At 56.1% G+C, this 21343-nt stretch overlaps 1 protein-coding gene across 2 annotated transcripts; it reads right to left on the bottom strand.

Moving 5' to 3' along the window:
• Positions 1-3108: 3108 nt before the first annotated feature.
• SLC45A1 (solute carrier family 45 member 1) lies at positions 3109-19643 on the bottom strand. Of its 2 annotated transcripts, none has more exons than XM_021095276.2 (9): positions 19509-19643; positions 14215-14635; positions 13552-13644; positions 12858-13082; positions 10048-10787; positions 7093-7246; positions 5479-5655; positions 3899-4104; positions 3109-3502 (listed from the first exon to the last, which is right to left on the bottom strand). In XM_021095276.2, exons 1-9 carry the CDS (start codon positions 19617-19619, stop codon positions 3236-3238), a joined length of 2394 nt encoding a protein of 797 aa, XP_020950935.2. In that variant the 5' UTR covers positions 19620-19643; the 3' UTR covers positions 3109-3235. The 2 variants fall into 2 exon arrangements, with proteins under 2 accessions (XP_020950935.2, XP_084818835.1); XM_084962709.1 differs by having other exon boundaries at positions 13593-13644.
• Between the last annotated feature and the right edge of the window lie 1700 nt (positions 19644-21343).

Below are 21343 nucleotides of genomic sequence, written 5' to 3'. Positions count from 1 at the left end.
CGACCCAGGTGCCCCTCTCCCCGTGGTGCTGTGTGTGGTCCTCAGCCCGGGCATGCTGGCTCCACTGCTGTGGGGACTCGGAAAATGGCACGTGCAGGGCCGGGTGTGCAGCCACCACACGACTTTGTGGTACCCAGTACATTCCCGGTGAGCAGGGCAAGGCGGCCCCCCAGGGAAATCAAGGCCGTGACTTTCCAGGTACACATCGAATTCTAGGACCTCCCAGCCCATGTGTGGGCACGTGATGCTCAGGCCCCTCCTCCCAGCCGGCAGCCCTCTGCCAACCTCAGACCTTAACTCCAGGTGGTGCCCACTCAGGGTCAGGCCTCCCCCGAGGCTCACCACCCCTACACCCGCTGGGTTATCCGGCCTCCATTGTCGGCCCTGGGGGGCCTCAGTATCCAGATGTCCTCTCTCTGTGTCCTCCCTGGGTTCCCAGCTGCCCCAGCGAGCATCTTCGTAATTGTCTCCTGGCGTGACAGGGGGCCGAGCTGCGGAAGCTGCCTCTGCAGCCCCCTGACCTGGCTCTGTGCCCTCGTGGACACCCGCTCCCCCACCCCGGACCCTCGGTAGCCAACCAGGCTCTGGCCTTGGCAGGCACCTACCATGCAGAGGGGTCCCTGGTGCGAATGTGCTGCTGGGAAGCAGGCACGGATGAGCAGGTGGAGGGGGTCTCGCCCGGTTGGGGAGCTGGACCGGCCGCTGTGGCTCCTGGAGGGGCCCCTCCCTCCCCCTCTAGTTTCTCCTAGTCCTCCCCCCACAGCTGTGGCTCCTCCAGGATCTCACAGCCCCTCTGGCTCCAGTCCTGCTTCCCACTATTCATAGAGGTTTGGGCGAGGAGGGGGCGTCTGCTTTACAGTGACCTCTGGTGAACCCCTAGGGTGTGGACAGCCAGCCTGGTCAATGGGATTAAAGATATAGCACTTGAAGTCACTCCTTGGAAGCCCCTCCTTGGTCCAGAGACGATTCCCGAGGCCAGAAGACCATTTAAGGGCTGGTTTCTTCTGCATCCCTGACCCCTGCTTGTCACTCCCAGGTCCCCTCCGCCTCACTGCACGGGCACTGCAGGTCCTGCCTCAGAACAGATGTGAAACTCTGTCGCCACACCCGCTCCTCGACACCAGGTGGCAGTATCTACAAAGCCCAGGGGCCACCCCCTCTGGGTTCGCCAGCCTCTCAGGGCGGCAGAAAAGAGTCCAGGTCCCTCAGCCTCAACCCCACCCTCGGCCATGATGATACAGGGGAGAGGCGTGTGGGTACCACGAGTATTTTGTAGAAGAACTGGCGTTTCCTGGGGGCAGGGAGCCAGGCGGGTGGGGGCGGTGAAGGGGGGAAGGGTTTGGGGAGCAGGACAAAGGGAACAGATCCCAGCTGCAGCAGGGGCCCCGGGGGCTGCGGTGGGCACGGCCCAGGCATGGGTGTGACAGTGACCAAGGACTGTCTTTCTCGAGGTGGCTGGTACACAGTAGGCGCTTGGTAAACATTCACTGCGTGGGGAGGGGACTCACGGGGCTTTCTCAGTGGCCTGGGGGGAGCCACAGGTGAGGTGAGAAGGCGGTGGCCCAGGTGGGGAGGTGGCCATGTCTCCCGTACGGGCACCCTCTCAGGGCAGGATGGCAGGACACATTAGCTGCCCTTAAACCAGACTATGCTCAGAGGCTGGTGGGGAGCCCTGGACCCCCGTCGCTTGTTCGAGACTTGTGGTCAGTGGGTCCTGTATGTCCTCCCAGCATAGGGAGCATGCGGTGAGGGTACGACGGTGACAGGTCGTGTCCCTCCCCTCTGTGCACAGTGGGCACTCCCAGCACGGGGAGGGCCCACCTGCTGCTCCAGGTGGGGGCCCTGCCTCTCATGGCGTCGAGTGATGGAAGGTGCCAAGACACCCATGGCAAAGGGTCCTGACACCCACGAGCAGTCGGAGATTCATCCAGACCCATAAATGGGCACTGGAAGATGGTGGGCACAGGTGGGTGGGTCAAGTCCAAAGGCAGGATGCATGTTCTCCAGGGGCACTTGCTCTACTTTCTGGAGGTCCCCCCTCACCAGGCATTTCACAGTCTGGGCACGTGCTCCCTTGAACACACCAACCCCGTTTCCCTAGGCCAGCTCGCTCCCGACCCCATCGCTCCATCCTCCTGCTCACGTTCTTCTGGCGTGTCATTCTCAGGCCTAGAAATCAGTGTATTATCTGTCTCTCCTCTCACATCAGCTCCATGAGAGTGGAGACTTGTTGCTCCTCAGCATCAGGCTGCATCCCCAGCACCTACCACTGCCTCCCACTCCCAGGGTCCTTGACGGGTATATGTAGGGTCGATGTGTGGATGGATGGATGGATGGGTGGATGTGTGGATGGATGGATGGATGGATGGATGGATGGATGGATGGATGGATGTGTGGATGGATGGATGGATGGATGGATGTGTGGATGGATGGATGGATGGATGGATGGATGGATGGATGGATGGATGTGTGGATGGATGGATGTGTGGATGGATGGATGGATGGATGTGTGGATGGATGGATGGATGGATGGATGTGTGGATGGATGGATGTGTGGATGGATGGATGGATGGATGGATGTGTGGATGGATGGATGGATGGATGGATGGATGGATGGATGGATGTGAGGATGGATGGATGGATGGATGGATGTGTGGATGGATGGATGGAAGGGAGAATGAATGAATGAATGAATGAATGAGTGGGCAAATTAATGGGTATGAGGCCTTCTGACCCCAAAGCATTGCATGCTCTACCTCTGGTCTGAGATGCAAGGTGCAGACAAGGCCCTCTCCACCCAGCAGTGTGGAGATTTGGGGCTGGATAATTAATTGTCTGCTGGAGGTGCTGCCCTGTGCACAGCAGGATGCTTACAGCATCACTCAGCAGCAGCACCCACCTGAGTTCTGACAACCAAAAATATCTTCAGACGTTGCCAGATGTCTTCAGGGTTGGGGGGCAGGGGTGGGAGGGGGTGCAAAATGGGTGCTGGTTATGCACATGCGTGTAAATGGTTCCTACAGCCCCATCCCCCAGTCTCCATGGCGTGTGGCCCAGTCTCATGGGGGGGCCTCTCACCTCTCGGAGCCACAACTAGAAACCACAGGCTTTGCTGCCGCTGTTTATTGTTTTGTCACATATTTACATCCCAACAGGAGGCCTGTCCCGCCTGCCCCAGGGCCCTTGGGCATCCGGCTGGCTGGCCTGCCTCTGACCCCTGCCGCGGCTTTGCAACTCAGACGTTCAGCAGGAGGGGCTGGTGCTCCTCAGCGGCCGTGTCACTGGGCGGGATTTCGTAGACGACAAACAGGGAGGAGTACAAGCAGCCCAGGAAGGACACGAGGCTGGAGAAGTACATCACCCCGTTGGCGCTGCCCACAGCCGACGTCAGGGGCCCCAGGACCAGGGCCACCAGGATCTGGGCCAGGAAGTACTGGCAGCTGAGCAGAGAGATGTCCACTCCCATGCCCCGCCTTGTGCCATCCGCGCTGGACCCTGCGAACTGACCCAGGAGACCCGCATCAGCCGGACCAGCCAAGGGACCCGCGGCCCCCGCCCCACGGGCCCAGGGAGTCCGAGGCTTTCTCACGTTGTCTTCAGACGATGCTAATCCGAACGCGCAGGGCTGCTCCCCCTCCCTCTCCCTTAAAGACACGGGGTATCCGCTGGCTGTGCCGCCCTCTGCTCCCCGTAGACGGAACCCGCTCCCCCCGCAACCCACGCCCAGCGGGGAGCGATCCGTGCCCCAGAAAAGCCTTGCCTGAACCTCTCGCTGGCCTCTTACCGATTTCTATTGATTAAGGAGGCCAAGAACCCTGGGCGGTGACACCCGGACCCCGCTCAGGTGCGGCCTCTCCCAGAGGCAGGCGGTGCCCTTGCCATGGCACCGGGCGCTCACCTGCCTGCTCTGGTAGTAGTCGCACAGCAGCGAGTAGGGCACCGTGCAGAGGGTGGAGAACAAAATCCCATAGGTGACGCAGAGGGACAGAACCACGTAGAGGTTCCTGGACAGGGTGGCCAGCCCGGTCCCCAGGCCGAAGGCCAGGTAGGCGATGAAGTAGAGCGTGCGGACGCTGAGGTGTTCCTCCAGCTTTTCCAGGATGGCTGTGGGGGCAGGGGGCGAGTGTCACCCCAACCCGTAGCCCCAGGCCTCAGTTTCCCCCGAGGCCGGCAGGCACCTTGCCCTTGACCAGGAGATCCTCAAGGGAGCCGAGGGAGCCGAGGGGGGGCTGCTGGGGCTGTCTGGACTTGGGGTGGCCTGGGCCAGGCCCTCAGGTGCTGCTGCAGGTAAAGGGGTCTATGGGTGGAAAAACCAGAGATGCTCAAGAACGTAGAAGGGGTTTGAGCTAAACCGTGAATTCTTGCCCTGGTCGTAAGGCTTCTGCCCCTCGCCTGACACAAGGACCCCAACAGGTCCCCTGAGGGGCCTGGCCGCTCAGACTCCGCCCAGCACCCGCTTCTGAAGTCAAATGCCCTGGCCCCCCCCTCCCCCCTGCGCCCTGGTGCCACCAGCTGGGGGAAAACCAAATGCCCAGGGGTCTGCTAGAGAGAGCCGAGGAATTCCTTATTACTGCTGTCTCTGGACGTGACCCTGGACAGCGGAGCTGGAACTCGCTAACGGGGCAAAAAGCAAAACAGGGGTCCGTGATCCGCATCTCTGAGGACGAGTCCAGCCTCCTGCCTGTTTTCGCAAGAATGGCTTTTTATGTTTTTAAATAGTTAAGACAAACCCAAAGAAGGTGACTGCGCCACGTGAACATCAGGCCAAATCCAAGTCCAGGGGAAGGGCAGTGACGTTTTACTGAAACTCAGCCATGATCATTCATGACGTCTCAGCCGCCACGAGGGCAGCGCCAAGTGGCCCCAGCAGAGACCGTGGCCTGAAAGGCCCGAAGGCTGGACTCCCGGGCCTCCTACAGAAAATGTGGGCCGACCCCTGAGATTGCGTCTGGGGGCTGCTGGCCCCGCAGGCGTTGAGCACAGCGCCCTGGGCCATCCAGGGTCAAACCTCAAGGTCATCTGAGACTGCCCTCCCCCTCCCCCGCCTATCTTGTGTTCTCTACGGTCTCCCCCCCCAACACCCCCCGCCCCTCTACTCTCTGCTCTGGACCAGCTGCCCCAGGAAGTGACACGGAAGGACTCAGGGGGCTGGTGCACCGCACAGCCACGCTGGGTCGGGAGGGACCAGGTAGTTCGTTCTGGGGCCCCACTCGGCCCTTGCTGGCAGACCCAACCCTCTCTGGCCTGCAGCTTGCTCAGGTCTGGATACAGACCTCGCCGCCGCACAGGGCAGGGCAGCTGACCCCTGACCCCTGACCCCCGACCCTGACAGGTTGCTGAATAAGAGAGACAAAGAAACCCTGTCTCCCCTCAAAGCGGGAAGCGGCGTGCAGGTGTAAAGACGCCCCCCCCCACCCCGGAGTGTACCCCAGCCACCTGCAGAACCCCGCCCACCCCCACCCACCCCACCCCCGGCACCTGAGTAGAAGGCAGCGCTGAAGGCGTAGATACACATCCCCCAGCAGCCCATGGCCACGCCGCCGCTGTACTTCTGATAGGCTTCCGACGCGGGCGGGGCCTTCGGGTCCCCCTGAAACACCACCTCGCCCATGAAGTCCGTGTAGAAGAGCAGCATCCCCTCGAAGGAGAGCCACCCTGGGGAGGGAGAAGGGCGGTGACCATGGGGCCGGCGCTGGCACCCCCCCCAGCCCCCCCAGCCAGCGGGCAGTCCCATCCACACGGCCTAGGAGGGCGGTGGGCTCCAACCTTAAAGAAGGGATGACGTCTAGCTTCCCCGCTGCTAAATCTGGGCAGGTGTCCTACTTTGTTTTTTTCCTTTTTCTTTTCAGGGCCGCACTCGCGGCCTAAGGGAGCTCCCAGGCTGGGGGGTCAACTTGGAGCTGCAGCTGCCGGCCTGCACCGCAGGCACAGCCACGCCATGCACCACGAGGGAGCTTCCTAAACAGCCTCATGTTAGCAGCAGCAAAACATTTCACAATGTGATTCTCCCTCCTCCCACTGCTGGACGCCTACACCTGTCCCCAACCCGGTCGTGGGTTATTGCTGCTGTGAGAATGCCATGTCGCGGGAAGGAACAACCAATGTCTATATGTGTGTGTGTGTGTTGCACAGGCCATGGAATGCAGCAGCCGGATGAGGATCTCCGTTCCCAGACCAGGGCTTGAACCCAGGCCGCAGGGGTCAAAGCTCGGCGTCCTAACCACTAGGCCACCAGAGCACTCTCTCACACATGTATTCTTTTCCTTATTTGGGCCGTGCTTGTGGCATGTGGAAGTTCCTGGGCCAGGGAGCGAACCCAAGCCACATCAGTGATAGGGCCAGATCCTCAACTGCTAGGCCACCAGGGAACTCCCTCGCACATGTATTCCTGCTAAAACCTCTGACTGGGTCCTTGCAAAGAATACCAAACAGAATGACTGAGATAAAAGCAATGGACATTTTCAAGCTTCTTGCCAGTTGCCAAACTGCCTTCGGGAAAGGCATTCTGACTTCCGTACCGCAGTGTCTGAGAGCCCCAGACTGTCTCAGATTCCTCATCATCCTCAGATATTCAACCACCCACCAGGGAAGTGATACCAATGGGGATGGGATGCAGGTTGGGGCCCCTCAGGAGTCACCGGAAGCAAAGCCATGAACCTGAGCTCAGCCCGGGATACCGGTGTGCACGTCTGCGTGTTTCCATCTCAGCTCTGAGACTGAGGCTCAGCAGGGCCCGAAGTGCTTGAAGACACAGGGCCCACCGTGGAAAAGTGACGCCCCTCGACCGTGAGCTGCCTGAAGAGCTTTTGGTCCTGAGGGTCTGGGCTCCATGGAGACCCAGGTGTCTGGCCCTGGGGACAGGCTGCTCTTGGGAACACCTGTTTAACTCGGGCTCTTCCTGGAGAAAAGCCCCTCGCGCCCCCCACATCCTTCCCCTGCTGGTGTCTGGGGAGCCTGGGTGGATGGGCGAGGCCTCCTGGGACGGGAGGCTCAGGGCACCCCCCAGGCCTGGGTCAGAGCCCCGCCCCCTCAGGCAGGGCCACCCCAGTGGGCACGACCTGCACGCGGCAGCGGGGGAGGGGGGCGGCTCACCCAGGAAGTGGTTGACGCAGAGGTGGCGCAGGGCCCGGGGCATGTTCCAGATGGTGAAGCAGAGGCGCCTCATGGACAGAGGCTGCCCCGACGGCTCGCTGGAGCCAGTCAGCTCGCTCTCGTATTTCACGCCGTTCAGTAAGATGTTCGCCACCTGGAAGGAAGGCCCCCAGAGTCCCTTGTCAGAGCGTTGAGCCCTGGACACCCCATGGAAGTGGAGCTTTGCCGTCGATGAGAAAGTGGATCAGAAACATAAGCCCGGTGGCTGCAAGGGGTGGCTCTCCCTGGACGGGGACCCAGGCACCAGCACCACTGGCTCAGACAGACAGCATGAGGGCGGCTCTTCAGAGGTGGGTGCAGCTGAGAACAGAATTTCCCTTCCAGGTACCTGCCTTTCGGCCACAGGGAGTAACTGAATACTTTACAAAGGTGAATAAATGTGGGAGATGTCAGTTGCAATCCAGCTCTCATGGAGTCCTGTCTTGGCCATATGACAGAGAACGAAGGAAGCTGATTCCAAGGTGACTGGGGATCTGTTCAAAGTTCTCTCTGAAACAGGTGGACTCCTACCCACACACGGGGGTCGCCAAGGGAGTACATGCAGGCTGCCCCAAGTCACCAGCACCAAGCCAGGAGCCAGCGGGGCTCAGGGGAAATGCTGCCTTGCTCTCCCTGGCGTATTGGCCTCACCCCACCGTCCCCCCGCCTGGGCTGGGGGCGCAGACACCAGCCAGGTGAACTAGTCGCTTTGGAACTAGTTGCTAGATGTCTCAAGAGAATCGAAGGTACTTCGCTCTGGCTCCACGCCGGAGCTGATGCTGGGTCAGAACCTGGACATCGGGGGTGGGGGGGAAGATATTAAAATGAGGTCAATGGCCCATGATGCTGGTTCCCAGGCCAGCCGGGACACCTATGTCCCCCCGAGCCTGGATGTGTTTATATTTCGCTTGTGATTTTTTTTTTTTTTTGGCCACACCCACAGCATGAGGAAGTTCCTGGGCCAGGGACTGAACCTGTGCCACAGCAGTGACCACACCGGATCTTTAACCCACTGAGCCGCCAGGGAACTCCTAGCTCATGGTTTTTACTTTCCTCCGAGAACTGTTGAGAATGGAAAGTTTACAAAGGATTCAAAAGAGATGTTCCACTGTAATTTAAGAACTGTATCCAGAGGCCAGCTGGAATTTGGGGAAGAGGATAGGATGACCCCTGTATTGATGGAAGGCCTGCTAAGCTGCCCTGCTGTCACCAAGAAGGGGCGTGGCCATGCCCTTGACCTGAGCACTTAGAGAAATCCCTTTCCTTGGACAATGGTGGGATTCCTAGCCCTGCAGTGGCGTTTGGTTCTTCAAACCCTTCAGACCTGAGCTCATCAGTGCTGCCCTGGGGGCCTCTGGATACGTGCAGGAGCAGCACCCACCTTGGCAGAGAGCATCCTCCAGGTGGGATGGCATTGAGATGAAGACACCCTAAGGGTGGCTCTAAGACCTACTGGCCACAATGCAAAGAAGGCCCAGTTGTGTTTCAGGGTCGAGCAATGAAGCGAACATGAGCAGCCAGCTCCCAAAGTCTCCGGATGGCCTCCCACGAAACCAGGTGGTCTTCCAGGCCTGGAGGGGACGCCTGGCTGAGGGCCAGGTGAGCACGTGGTGTCCACGTCCAAGGGGCATGTCCAGGTGACCTGCCCCCAGAACTGCCTCCCTGGGGGCTGTGCGGGCTGAACCCAGGTCATGGGATTCCTGCTCAGGAAGTTCCCCTGGACGCCCCTGAGGGCCAGGGGTGGGGAGGTGGGGGGGTGGGCACAGAGCTCTTACGTCTACTTTAAAAATTTTTTAATTTATGTATTACTTTGTCTTTTTAGGGCCGCACCCACGGCATATGGAGGTCTATGGGGGTCTAATCGGAGCTATAGTTGCCGGCCTACCCCACAGCCACAGCAACGTGGGATCCAAGCCATGTCTGCGACCTACACCACAGATCACGGCCAGGCCGGATCCTTAACCCCCTGAGCGAGGCCAGGGATTGAACCTGCAACCTCACAGTTCTTAGTCGGATTCGTTTCTGCTGTGCCATGATGGGAACCCCCCCTTGTGTCTAATTCAAACAAGAGAGTAACTTTCTTTCATGTAAAGTCACCTCTTCAAGATCACAGACTCTGAAAGCTGCTACAGCCCCACACAGACCACCTTCCAGAAGGTTCTCTGCCTTCCCAGAACACGCCAGTGCCCTTTCAGATCCAGAGTCACTTGGGTTGGTTGAGGCTGCCCACCTGGAGGGGTGGGGGGGAGCCTGGAAACATCCACTGGGGCTGACGCTTTGCTTCCGTCCTACAGGAAGACTTAGCTTCGTTGGCCCTGGATGCACCCAGCCCACATGGGCCGTGGACATAGCCAAGAAAAGACGAGAGGTGACCCAAATACACATGGGGCTGTGACAAACTCACTACAGGCACATTCCAGCCCGAGTTGCCTCTGGACCAATGTAAGGGTTAAAAAGAGCCTCCCTGTGGAGTTCCTGTCGTGGCTCAGTGGTTAACGAACCCATCTAGCATCCACGAGGGCACAGGTTTGAGCCCTGGCCTCGCTCAGTGGGTTAAGGATCCAGTATTGCCATGAGCTGTAGTGTAGGTCACAGATGCGACAAGGATCTGGCGTGGCTGTGGCTGTGGTCTAGGCCGGCAGCTGTAGCTCCAATTCGACCCCTAGCCTGGGAACTTCCATATGCCACAGGTGCAGTCCCCAAAAGCCAAAAATAAATAAATAAATAAATAAATAAATAAATAAATAAAAGCAGCATCTGCAGGGTGACGCTGGGCCCAGGAACCCTGCACCCACCCCTCCGTGACCATGTCCCTGAGCCAAGGCCGTTCCCACCCATACGCCTGGATGGGCCGGGAAGTTCCCTCCACGTCGTCTCACTGACCCTTGCTCCCCGCTCCCCCGTAGCTGCTTTTACCTGTTGACTGAAGGTCACGTTTCTCCGCCTGCTGGTGTCAGAGCCACCGCCCCCGGCCGCATCCGGGAGGGCCAGGGTCTGGGGTCTCTTCAGGATCCCAGCCGAGCGCGGCTTGGAGGTGTCCAGCGAGCCCACCTGCAGCACATCTCCGTTGGGGCCGGTGGCCAGGGCAGCATCTCGTCTGTCCCCGAGGCCGCGGTCCTGGCGGTAGAAGCCGTCGGGGGCCCGGGGGAAGCTGACGCTGATGCCCGGCCGAGGCACGCTGCCCGGGATGGCCAGGTAGCCGTCGGGGCCGCCTGTGAAGCAGTCGATGAGGACGCTGTCGATGTTGGACGTGGCGAAGGACGAGGCGAACTCGCTGAGGCCCGTCAGGGAGTTGTCTCTGCTGATGAAGCTGCCGTACTTGGGCGTCAGGGGGCTGAGTGGGGAGATGGGGCTGGAGAAGCTGGCGTACAGGCTGCTGGCCGTCTGGCCGGGGACTGGCTGGCCGGCACCCTCCTCACACAGGACGGGTGGGGAGGGAGGCAGCGGGAGGCTGGGGCTCTTCATGACCGTCCTCTTCTCGCCTGGGGGCCGCAGCGGTCGCTCGGGGATGCTGACCAGGGTCAGGACGGTGGTGATGCTGAGGGTGACGGCCGTGAAGATGTAGATGACGCGCAGCTGCCCACCCAGGGCTCTCCCGAAGCTGGTTTTATCCCAGTGGATGCCCCCGACCACATAGCCGAACCCTCCTCCGAGACCTTGGGGAGAGAAGCGGGGCTCAGATTCCCTCGTGGGCGGGGAAGGAAGGCCCGGTGTTCCCTTCCCTCCTTCCTTCTTTTCTTTTCTTTTCTTTTTTTTTTTTCTGGCCATACCTGTGGCATGCAGAAGTTCCCAGGCCAGGGATCAAACCCACACTGTGACAGAACAGTGACCATACCAGATCCTTAACCTGCTGAGCCACCAGGGAACTCCAAAGGGTTCCCTTTCTGACTCAACTTGCAAAATCCACTCCAAGGACCCAGATGTATTATCTGTTCCCCCCTACACCCCAACAAAAAGGAGAAGAGGATGGGATTCCCAGGGGGTCCCTGGGGGACCCCCATCCCCTGACCTCAAGGGCTGCCTGCCAGAGCACAAGGACCACCTACCCACATTTGGTCCCCTTCTTTGCACAGCGTTTTAGGGTCCAAAAGTGAGGGCAGACCTTGGGTCCCCTCCCCCTTCCAGCCCGCCCCTCCCCCAGCTTCAGTGCCGTTGGGACACGGAGGCCTGGTGCCCAGCACATAGACCACTGCACATGTGCACGCTGGAATTCGCTTGGCTGCCCCCATCTGTGCACCTGGTGACATCATCCTCAGGCATGGCCACCATTAAGAAAGTCACCCCTGACATTCCCGTCATGACTCAGAAGAAACGAATCTGACTGGTATCTGTGAGGAACTAGGTTCGATCCCTGGCCTCGCTCAACAGGTTAAGGACCCGGCGGTGCCATGAACTGTGGTTTAAGTTGCAGATGTGGCTCAGATCTGGCATTGCTGTGGCTCTGGCATAGGCCAATGGCTACAGCTCCGATTTGACCCCTAGCCAGGACCCTCCATATGCCTCAGGTGCAGCCCTAAAAAGACAAAAAGACAAAAAGAAAGTCACCCCTAATGGGTCATCAGGAAAAGGATCAAAATTTGAATCATGAAGCGCTGTTTCTTCTGGAATGCATAGAGCTCTCATAAAGGCCCAAAGAAAAAACATCATAAGCTAAATCATTCTAAGCTGGGGTCTATCTGCAGAAGGTAAAATCTAATTCCGGAGCTCCTGCTGTGGCGCAACAGGAGCTGCAGCGTCTCCACAGCTCCAGTTCCATCCCTGGCCTGGGACAGTGGGTTAAGGCCGTGTTGCTGCAGCTGCAACTCGAATCTGATCCCTGGCTGGGGAACGCCATATGCCACCAGGTGGCCAACAAACAAAACAAAACCAAGTCTTTCTTCCCACCCCTAAACTCATATGGAGGCTCCCTAGGCCCACATCCATACAGGAGTGTAGAGAGAGGGACAGACACAGTATCTTCTAGAAGACTTGGAGAGGCCAAGCAGCATGCCCACAGTCCCGCCATGCACAGGAGGAAAAGCCCAAAAGCAAGTCAGGCTTTCAGCTCCCGGAGACCACGCTTCTAACTGCTGGGCCATGATGTGCAGGCCTTGCCCACGGCGTCTGAAATCCTTCTCTTGATTTTTAGAAATCTTTTCCATCGCTATTTCATTTTATGTATTTATTTATTTGCTTTTTAGGGCCTCCCTGCGGTATATGGAGGTTCCCAGGCTAGGGGTCCCATCGGAGCTACAGCTTGTATACATATATACACGCATATATCTATACATCTGTATGTAAAATTGAATCTCTCTCTCTTTTTTGGCGTTCTCAGGGCCACACCCACGGCATACGGCAGTTCCCAGGCTAGGGGTCTAATTGGAGCTGTAATACACCAGCGTCCGCCACAGCCACAGCCACACGGGATCCTACACCGCAGCTGGATCCTTAACCCGCTGAGCAAGGCCAGGGATCAAACCCGCCACCTCATGGTTCCTAGTCGGATACGTTAGCCACTGAGCCACGACAGGAACTCCAAAAACGGAATCACTTGTCTGTGCACCTGAAACGAACACAGCACTGCAAATCAACTCCACTTCCATAAAAAAGAAGAAAGAGAGATGAAAAATGCATGGTAGCTGCGACGTTGTTGCTCTTGGAGACGCGTGCGCTCCAGCGCGGCGGCGGTGGCGGCGGCGCTCACCCACGTGGTCCGGGGATCCCACCCCCTCGGGTGGGGGCCTTACCTGCCAGGAGGGCGTGGATGTTCAGGCCCCGGTCCTGGTCGGCCGGGCTGCACACGTCCATCATGTAGGCGTGGCTGGGGTTATCTGCCGAGTCGGCGCTGAAGTCCATGAGCACCACACCGCACACGGTGAGCAGGATGCCCCACTTGTGGTCGCTGGCCGTGTCGGCCAGCGCCGCCCCGAGGTCCCTGCCGTTGAGCAAGAGCGAGAGGCCCAGCAGCGCCCCTGCGGACGGAGGACAAAGTCACCCGGGAACGCGCAGACCCGCCAGCCCCGGCGGCCCCCCCGCTTCAGGCCAGACCCTTGAGGGGGCCAAGAATTGCTTTTAAGCAAACCTCAAGCAGAGCGCATTGGAAAAGCCACCTGCGGACTCACCATTTATACATATATATGTATATATATTTTTTCTTTTTCTTTTTGCGCTTGGATCAGCATGTTTATGTTATCAAGCAGAAAGGGAATGACATAGACTTTATGAACCTGCTTTTTTAAAGAAATGATCCAACTGAGGTATGTGTCTAGTTAACTCGGGCCCAGTAAACAGTGCACGCCCTGCCACCACGCCAGTGAAATTATCTGGATCATTGCTTTGGTCAACACTCTTTTAGATTTTTCCTAAGAGGAAGCAGTTGGGGCTTTTTTTTTTTTTTTTTTTTTTTTTTTTCCATTTTATTTCAATTCCAAAACAACAGACCTATGGCCAGGACAAGAATGAAAGGGCGTCTCCTTCCAAACCTTGAGGTACATCGGTCACTCCAAGCACCCAACAGTGGCTGCAGCAGGAATCCTGGAAGAGAGCAGGCCAGCAGTCACTGCTGGGGTCCCCACGGCACCTGGGTGCCAACACTGAGACAGCCTCATCAGATCCCTGAAATACCTGGGCTCCAATGTCCCCTGTGCCTCAAAAGAATCAGATGATGAAACTCAGACGCAGCCACAAACAAAAGGTAAACACCCTCTGGGAACCTCTCAGCTGCTTCTCCAGTTTCTGCTTAGGCCCCTCCAAGGCATGAAGCAGCCATGACGTGTGTGGGAATCCAAGGACGTCCAGGACCGCCCAGACCCAAACCATGCCCAGCTGTGCTGCCTGGCTCCTCCGATGACAGCCTGGTGCAGGAGGGTGGACTCCTTGGGGTCTGCGGAGTGCCTGCCATCTGGTCCAGTTTAGATAAAGTCCCTTAAAACCCAGAGTCTGACTGGCTGCACCTGTGTGTGCCCCATACCCCCTACTAAGGAGAAGGCTTAACTCCAGCGTCCCCCTTATCCCCTGGGGACCCTCAAGCTGCCTCCACTGAGGCTTCTGGAAGCTTCTGGGGAGGTCTCCGGAGCCATGACCACGGGGCTGGGCGGGGCTCACCAAGGATGGGGCTGATGAACCACACCAGGCTGTAGAGCTGGTCGGGGAGGCCCATCTGCAGCAGCACTGGGGTCACGTAGGCCGTCTCCATGGCGTAGCTGAACTCGATCCCGAAGAGGATGCAGCCGTTGAACAGCAGCTCCCGGAAGGACCTCTGGGGGTGCAGGTCCCCGAAGTCCACCAGCTCGATCGGACACGGGGTGTTGGGTGGCGGGGGCGGCGAGGGCCGGATGCACTTCCTCCTCTTGGGGTGCCGTTTGAAGTTGTTGGCCCGGTGGCTGATGTGCTGCGTCACGGACCCCGAGTAGCCAGCGATTGGAGGCCTCCAGAAGTCCTGGGGGGCCAAGGCGGGGAAGAGGGCCTCTCCCGGAGGGGCGCTGCTCGCCGGGGGGATCATCGTAGGGGGGGCCGGTGGGTGCTCCTGCGGGGAAAGCCCGTTCAGGGGCAGCAGTCACCCGCCGGGCCTCCACAGAGAGCTTCTTTGCCCAGGTGGCTCTGCCCCGCCATCCCCCGTGGCTAGGCTTCCCCCTGCCCATGCGGGAGGCTGAGTCAGGCGGGACCCTGAGCGCGGACACGCCCCCAACAGGTGGAGCCTGCTGTGTGGATGGGGTTCCTGGGCCTCATTTTCATATCAGAGCAGCGCACCCCAGAGACCAGAGCTGGGGAGGGGACCTGTTCCTTCAAGTCCTCAGACAGCTCCTCCAGGAGGATCCAGCAAAGAACCACAAGGAGTGGGAGCCACCAGGAGCCCCTGTGGCTGCCCTCAGGCTCCAGAGGACCCTGGGCTATTTTCGGACTTTGCCCTTCCCTGAAGTTCCAGGGGGAGCAGGGGGCAGGGGTGGAGATGGGGGGGGAGGATGGGCATGAGACAGGACCCACCTGCAGGCATCCTGAGCATGTGGCTAAGGAAGAGCCCTTCCTTCTTGGTGGAAGAATCACAGCGGTCACCCCCCTCCCCACCCTCAACCCAGGGATCAGAGCCTAAAAGCAGCTGAATGAGTTTAACTCAAGTCCTTTTCTTTTTTTAGGGCTGTACCTGCAGCATATGGAGGTTTCCAGGCTAAGGGTCAAATTGGAGCTGCAGCTGCCAGCCTACACCACAGCCACAGCAACACCAGATCTGAGCTGCATCTGCGAGCTACACCACAGCTCACAGCAACACTGGATCCTTAACCTGCTGAGTGGGGCCAGGAGTCGAACCCGAGTCCTCATGGATATGGGTTGGTTTCGTTACCGCTGAGTCACAACGGAAACCTCCAAGAACACCTCTTATTTACCAAGATGGACAGTAGAGGCGTTCTTTCAAAGTTAGTTTTTTTTGTTTGTTTTTTTTTTGTCTTTTTGCCATTTCTTGGGCCGCTCTTGCGGCACATAGAGGTTCCCAGCCTAGGGGTCCAATCGGAGCTGTAGCCGCCAGCCTATGCCAGAACCACAGCAATGCAGGATCCGAGCCGCGTCTGCAACCTACACTACAGCTCATGGCCACGCCGGATCGTTAACCCACTGAGCAAGGGCAGGGACCGAACCTGCAACCTCATGGTTCCTAGTCGATTCGTTAACCACTGCACCACGACAGGAACTCCCTCAAAGTTGTTTTTAAGCTTTAGAAATGAGGCTCTTCTTTCTTTCTTTCTTTCTTTTTTTTTTTTTTTGCCATTTCTTGGGCTGCTCCTGCGGCATATGGGAGGTTCCCAGGCTAGGGGTCGAATCGGAGCTGTAGCCGCCAGCCTACGCCAGAGCCACAGCAATGCGGGATCCGAGCCGCGTCTGCAACCTACACCACAGCTCACAGCAAGCCGGATCATTCACCCACTGAGCAAGGACAGGGATCGAACCCGCAACCTCACGGTTCCTAGTCGGATTCGTTAACCACTGCACCACGACGGGAACTCCCCTGCCTTTTTTTTTGAGGCTCTTATTTCTAACATTAACTTACCATACCACCCTCCAGCACACTATTGTTAGCTGCTAACGGGATGAATCACTCTGAAATCCCTCATCACTCCAGAGCTGTGCCCCAGACGCCCCCCAACCCTACCCACTCAGGGATTGTCTTCCTTCTCTTCAGAAGACAGGAGTGGTAGAAATGATTTGCTCCGAGACATCCCAGCAGGAATCAGAACATTGTGTTAACCCTCAACTCTCCATCCAATCGTCCATCCATCCATCCGTTCATTCATCCATCTTCCTTCCCCTTCATCCACCCACCTGCCCACATCCTTTTATCCCTCTGTCCATCTACATAACCACCCACCCATTCTCTAACCTACCCATCCATTCTCCCAAATATCTATCCACACATCCTCCCACCCATCCACACATCCATCCATCCATCCACACATCCATCCCTCTATCCACACATCCATCCATCCACACATCCATTCATCCACACAAACACCCATCCACACATCCATCCATCCATCCCTCAAACTGCTCATCCACATCAGCTTTTCCATCTGTCCATCTATATAGCCACACATCCATCTTCTAATCCAGCCATCTCCATTTTCCCAACTATCCATCCATCCACTCACCCATCTAACCACCCATCCTCCTATTTGGCTGAATACTGATACCAAGACACTAAATTTATAGAGGTAAAAGAAAGACATAGTTCTTGCCCTTGACCTAGGTCAAAGAGTGGAGGAAAGGCATTCTAGGCAGTGGGAATCACCCATGTGAAGGGGCTCTGTGCAGCAGCTGGGCACAGTAACAGGGAGAGATGAACCCATCAGGAAGGGATCAGCTGATCAAGAAGACCTGGGAAGAGATGGATTTCATACCAAGATGACAGGGATTCACAACAGCAGAGAATCAGTCTGCTCTCACGTCTCTAAAGTCTCTATGGCTTCAGAAAAATTCCATCTCACCTCTAACACAAGAGCAGGTGTACCCAAGAACCATGTAGGCAAGTAACACTTCATTAAAAACATAATTCATTTATGAAGTCAAGATTTAAAAGCTCAACATCTTTTGCTACTCAAAGCTCTCACTCAGGCCCTTGTATGTAGAAAAGACCCCAGAAAAATGGACTGGTCTGGCCTTCAAAAACCCAGGTGGTTGTTGGCAGTCCCTGGCATTTCATCCATTAAATCACAGAAACAGAGAACCGGCTGGCAGGCCGCATAAGACTGTCTCCTTAGAAGTTCGAAGGCGGACCTTAGCACAGGTGTGTCGGAGAGCTTGGCCTGACTCCACCTGTCTGCTCCCAGCCCCACACCAGCCTCCGTGGCACCGCCTCCCTGCCTCTCTGCCTGCCCCTCCAGGCACACGACACCCCTCTTTCCTATTGGCATTTTATCCCCTAAAGCGAACTTAAGTGCAAACACATTAGAAACCTTCCCCTTCATTTTGGGATGAAAAACCATGGGCCCACTTTGGAAGAATTTCAGCCGTATAGATGGGTAGAAATGTGAAAAATCCAGCATGGTAAAATTTTAATTATAGTAGCTCAGTGGTGGCTATGTGGGGGATTGCTGCAAAATTCTTCCATGTTTTCCATTTTTTTAAAACCAAAATCAGATGTTATGTAAAATAAAAACGACTTTCAGAAACTCCCCACCCCCCAATTTCAGCCTTAAACAGCCTAGGGTGCGCTATGACGGTTTCGCCATGGCCTGCCCACCCCTTCTGGCTTTGGAACACAGCCCGCAGCCTGTCCCAGCAAAAGCAAGACCCTTGCATTTCCGTCCTACACGTCCCTCTCCCACATCTAAACCAGAATTAAACCTCAGCTTGAGGAAAATCTTCGCTAAGGGTCCACCTTCAAGTTTGGGGATCTGTATTTTACCAGTCTCCTTAAAAAATACATATATGAAAAGCTGTCCTTGAAAGTTTGTTCCAAGAATTGTTTAAAGTTCAGTGGGGAATGTTATAAGAAATGAAAGTAAGATTTAAAATAATAAAATAGGAGTTCCCAACTAGGAACGAAGAGGCTGCAGGTTCGATCCCTGGCCTCACTCAGTGGGTTAAGGATCCGGCGTTGCCGTGAGCTGTGTGTGGTGTGGGTTGCAGACGAGGCTTGGATCTGGCGTTGCTGTGGTTGCGGCACCAGCCATAGCTCCAATTAGACCCCTAGGCTGGGAACCTCCATATGCCACAGGCGCAGCCCTAAAAAGCAAAATAATCATGATAATAAAATAGAATTGTAACACATGAACACAAATGTTCACCGATCACAGCTGATCACACTTATTATTATTATTACTCAGCTCCCCCCGAAATACGCATGTATCTCTGGACCCCCCCCCAAAGGTTATATACACTGGGCACTTCTAGAATCCAGAGGATGTTTTGGGTAATGAATCCCTCAAAAACTGTGTCATGAGATGATTATGTGGCAAATGCTTGATAAAAAAAAATGTCCATGTGGAATGCTTCAAATCACCCCGCTCTGAGCTCAAATCCCACCTTCCCTTCTCTTCTCCATGTGAAACCAGGCTTCCCACCATGGGGGGTGACACGGAGCCACGGTCCTTCGCCACGCTTCCTTCTACTAATTCTCAAAGTTAATACTTCGAGGACATCTCCCCAGACCAGTAAAAGGCTCTGTGGACTTGAGGGCATAATCAGCTAGTTACTGGATTGTGGCCCACTTCTCATCTGTGGCAGTTTGGTCCCTACCGGACCGCCACCTGATCCCCACAGTCCTAGTGGGACATACACTGAACTTGAGTTTCATCAGCACCTGGTTTGCCTTCCCTGTAAAAGCTGAAAGACACAAACATCATGGGAACCCCAGAAATAATCTGAGAAGTTATTTCTTGCCGCGGCCAGAAGGAACCACATTGCTCTAACCCTTCTCTTTCAACCGCGGCCTCTCAGCCTTGGCAAGAAAGCAGAAATCCTTGCTGCTTATCATCAAAACTTAATCATGGGATGCGGAGCGAGGTTAAACCAGAGCCCCCGGGGAATCCAGAGCCTTCAGCCTCGGGCGGGAGGTGAACCGGAAGCTGATGACACCTGCCCAGGTGACCCGGGAACAGGCCTCCGGCACCAATGAGCACAGCGTAAGCCTGGGGCAAATTTCACAGTTTGCTCTCTTTCCCAGCAAAGGTGAAATAAATCTTTCACCCTCCTGCTACCCTTCTCTGGGCAGGTGGGCTCCACACTCAGGGGACGAGATGGGCGTTCCATTTACAGTTCAATTAATTAGACACCCAAGAAGAACAAAGGTCTCCGTGCCAACCTCTAGTCCCAATCTTGGCACTCTGATTACCCTGGGGCCTAAGCCGCGTCGCTCCCGGCACAAAGCCGGGCAGCTGTGCGGAGGGCGCAGGAGAAAATGGAGGTACCTGTGGTTCGAGCCAGGAGGCATCCCTTTCCGAGGCCGGGCTCCCGCCTGCCCTGTGCTCAGCTTGGGTCCCTGCCCGGCAGCCCCCGGCCCGCCGCTGCTGCTGCAGCATCACCCCGCGGGGCGGGGCCGTGACGTCACGGCTGCATCCTCGCCGCCCCGCGGCCGGTACCCGCAGAGCATCCTTAAAGCGGCACGACCCCGCCGCCCCGCTGCGGAGGCTCTGGGCGGAGGCGCTGGACCCCGCGCTGGGCCCCCACTCCTTGCCAGCGGTTCATTCTCCTGACGTTTAAAGGCCGGCAGTGTCTGCAATGAAAGCACCAAGTACAGGCCTGCTTAGACTTCCATGGGTTGAGGTATTCTTGCCTTGGTGGGCCTCTTTCTCCATTAAAAAAAATCAATAAAATTTTATTTTAGGGCTGTGTTGGTTTAAAGACAAGTGTATTAATACTGCATAGTAAAACATTTCCCTTGGCCCAGGGCTTTCCTTTTTTTTTTTCTTCTGATTTTATTATTTTATTTTATTATTTTATTTTATTTTGCTTTTTAGGGCTGACCCACGGCACATGGAGGTTCCCAGCCTAGGGGTCTAATTGAAGCTACAGCCACCAGCCTATGCCACAGCCACAGCAACGCCAGGTCCAAACCACATCTGCAACCTACACCACAGCTCACAGCAATGCTGGGTCCTTAACCCACTGACTGAGGCCAGGGATCTAACCCGCAACCTCATGGTTCCTAGTTGGAATAATTTCCGCTGCTCCATGATGGGAACTCCCTCCTGATTTTAAAAGAAATGAACCCATTTTAGTGGATCCCTAAAAGCATTGTGTGTTCTGGACACTGCAACTGTGCAGAATGGATAAACTGGCCCTGCCTAGAAATATTATACCATATTTACTTATTTCCTTATTTTTTTTATTTTTTTTTTGGCCACACCAGAGACATGCAGAAGTTCCTGGGTTGGGGATTGAACTTGCACCACAGCTGTAACCAGAATCACAACAGTGACAACACCAGACCCTTAACTCACTGAGCCACCAGGGAACTCCATCACTTATTTCCTTAACAGATGTTTCAGGTGCTACTCTGAGCTGACACTACCCTAGGGACTAGGGACACAGCAGTGAAAAAACAAGAAAAATTCCTGGACCTGGGGCATGACATCATGCAAAACACACACACATTATACAAGGCAAATAGCATAAATAAATGGAACATAAATAAATATAAATAACTGTACTCTCAGAAGATGGCATCCCCAGAGAAGGGGCTTAGGAAGTGTGGGGCTGGGGGAGGGGTGCTGTTGAAGCTTTTGGTCATTGTTGTTTTCTTTTTAGGGCTGCACCTGCAGCATTTAAAAGTTTCCAGGCTAGGGGTCAAATCAGAGTTGCAGCTACAGGCCTATGCCACAGCAACACAGGATCCGAGCTGCATCTGCAACCTCCACCACAGCTCATGGCAACGTGGGATCCTTAACCAACTGAGAGAGGCCAGGGCTCAAATCTTCATTCTCATGGATACTGGTCAGATTCGTTTCTGCTGAGTCATGACATTACCTCCTTGAAGTTTTAAATAGGGTTGTTGATGAGTCCTCACCCAGAAGGTGATATTTGAAGAAAGACTTGGACCAGGGAGGGGGGTTAGCCCACCTAATGCTGATGTCTGGGAGAAGGTCATTCCAGGCAGAGGGAAGAGTAAGAGCAAAGGCCCTGGGGTAGGAGCTATGCTGAATCAAATAATGACAGAGCAAATAATTATACAGCCTGTAGTGAAATTACTAGTGGGGGAGATGTGTTGTGTGGTTGTAGGCAGTTTATAATAAGGGGATTTGAC

Source organism: Sus scrofa, chromosome 6 (genome assembly GCF_054392235.1).
Source record: "Sus scrofa isolate SSC_HxYL_T2T_F1_AM1 chromosome 6, Sscrofa_HxYL_maternal_Yorkshire_Landrace_v2.0, whole genome shotgun sequence".
Lineage (NCBI taxonomy): Eukaryota > Metazoa > Chordata > Mammalia > Artiodactyla > Suidae > Sus > Sus scrofa.
The sequence above is the reverse complement of the archived record's forward strand: the minus strand, read 5'-3'. Positions and strand labels throughout refer to the sequence as shown.

What these genes read in the sequence shown, in the direction of transcription:
- SLC45A1 (XM_021095276.2), bottom strand. Translation starts at nt 19,619, where the DNA reads ATGCTGCAGCAGCAGCGGCGGGCCGGGGGCTGCCGGGCAGGGACCCAA. An exon ending in CATTCTTGTCCTGGCCATAG is followed by an intron (nt 13,083 to 13,551) that starts GTCTGTTGTTTT and finishes CTCCGTCCGCAG; the next exon opens with GGGCGCTGCTGGGCCTCTCG. An exon ending in CTGCGTCAACCACTTCCTGG is followed by an intron (nt 5,656 to 7,092) that starts GTGAGCCGCCCC and finishes CTCCCTCCCCAG; the next exon opens with GGTGGCTCTCCTTCGAGGGG.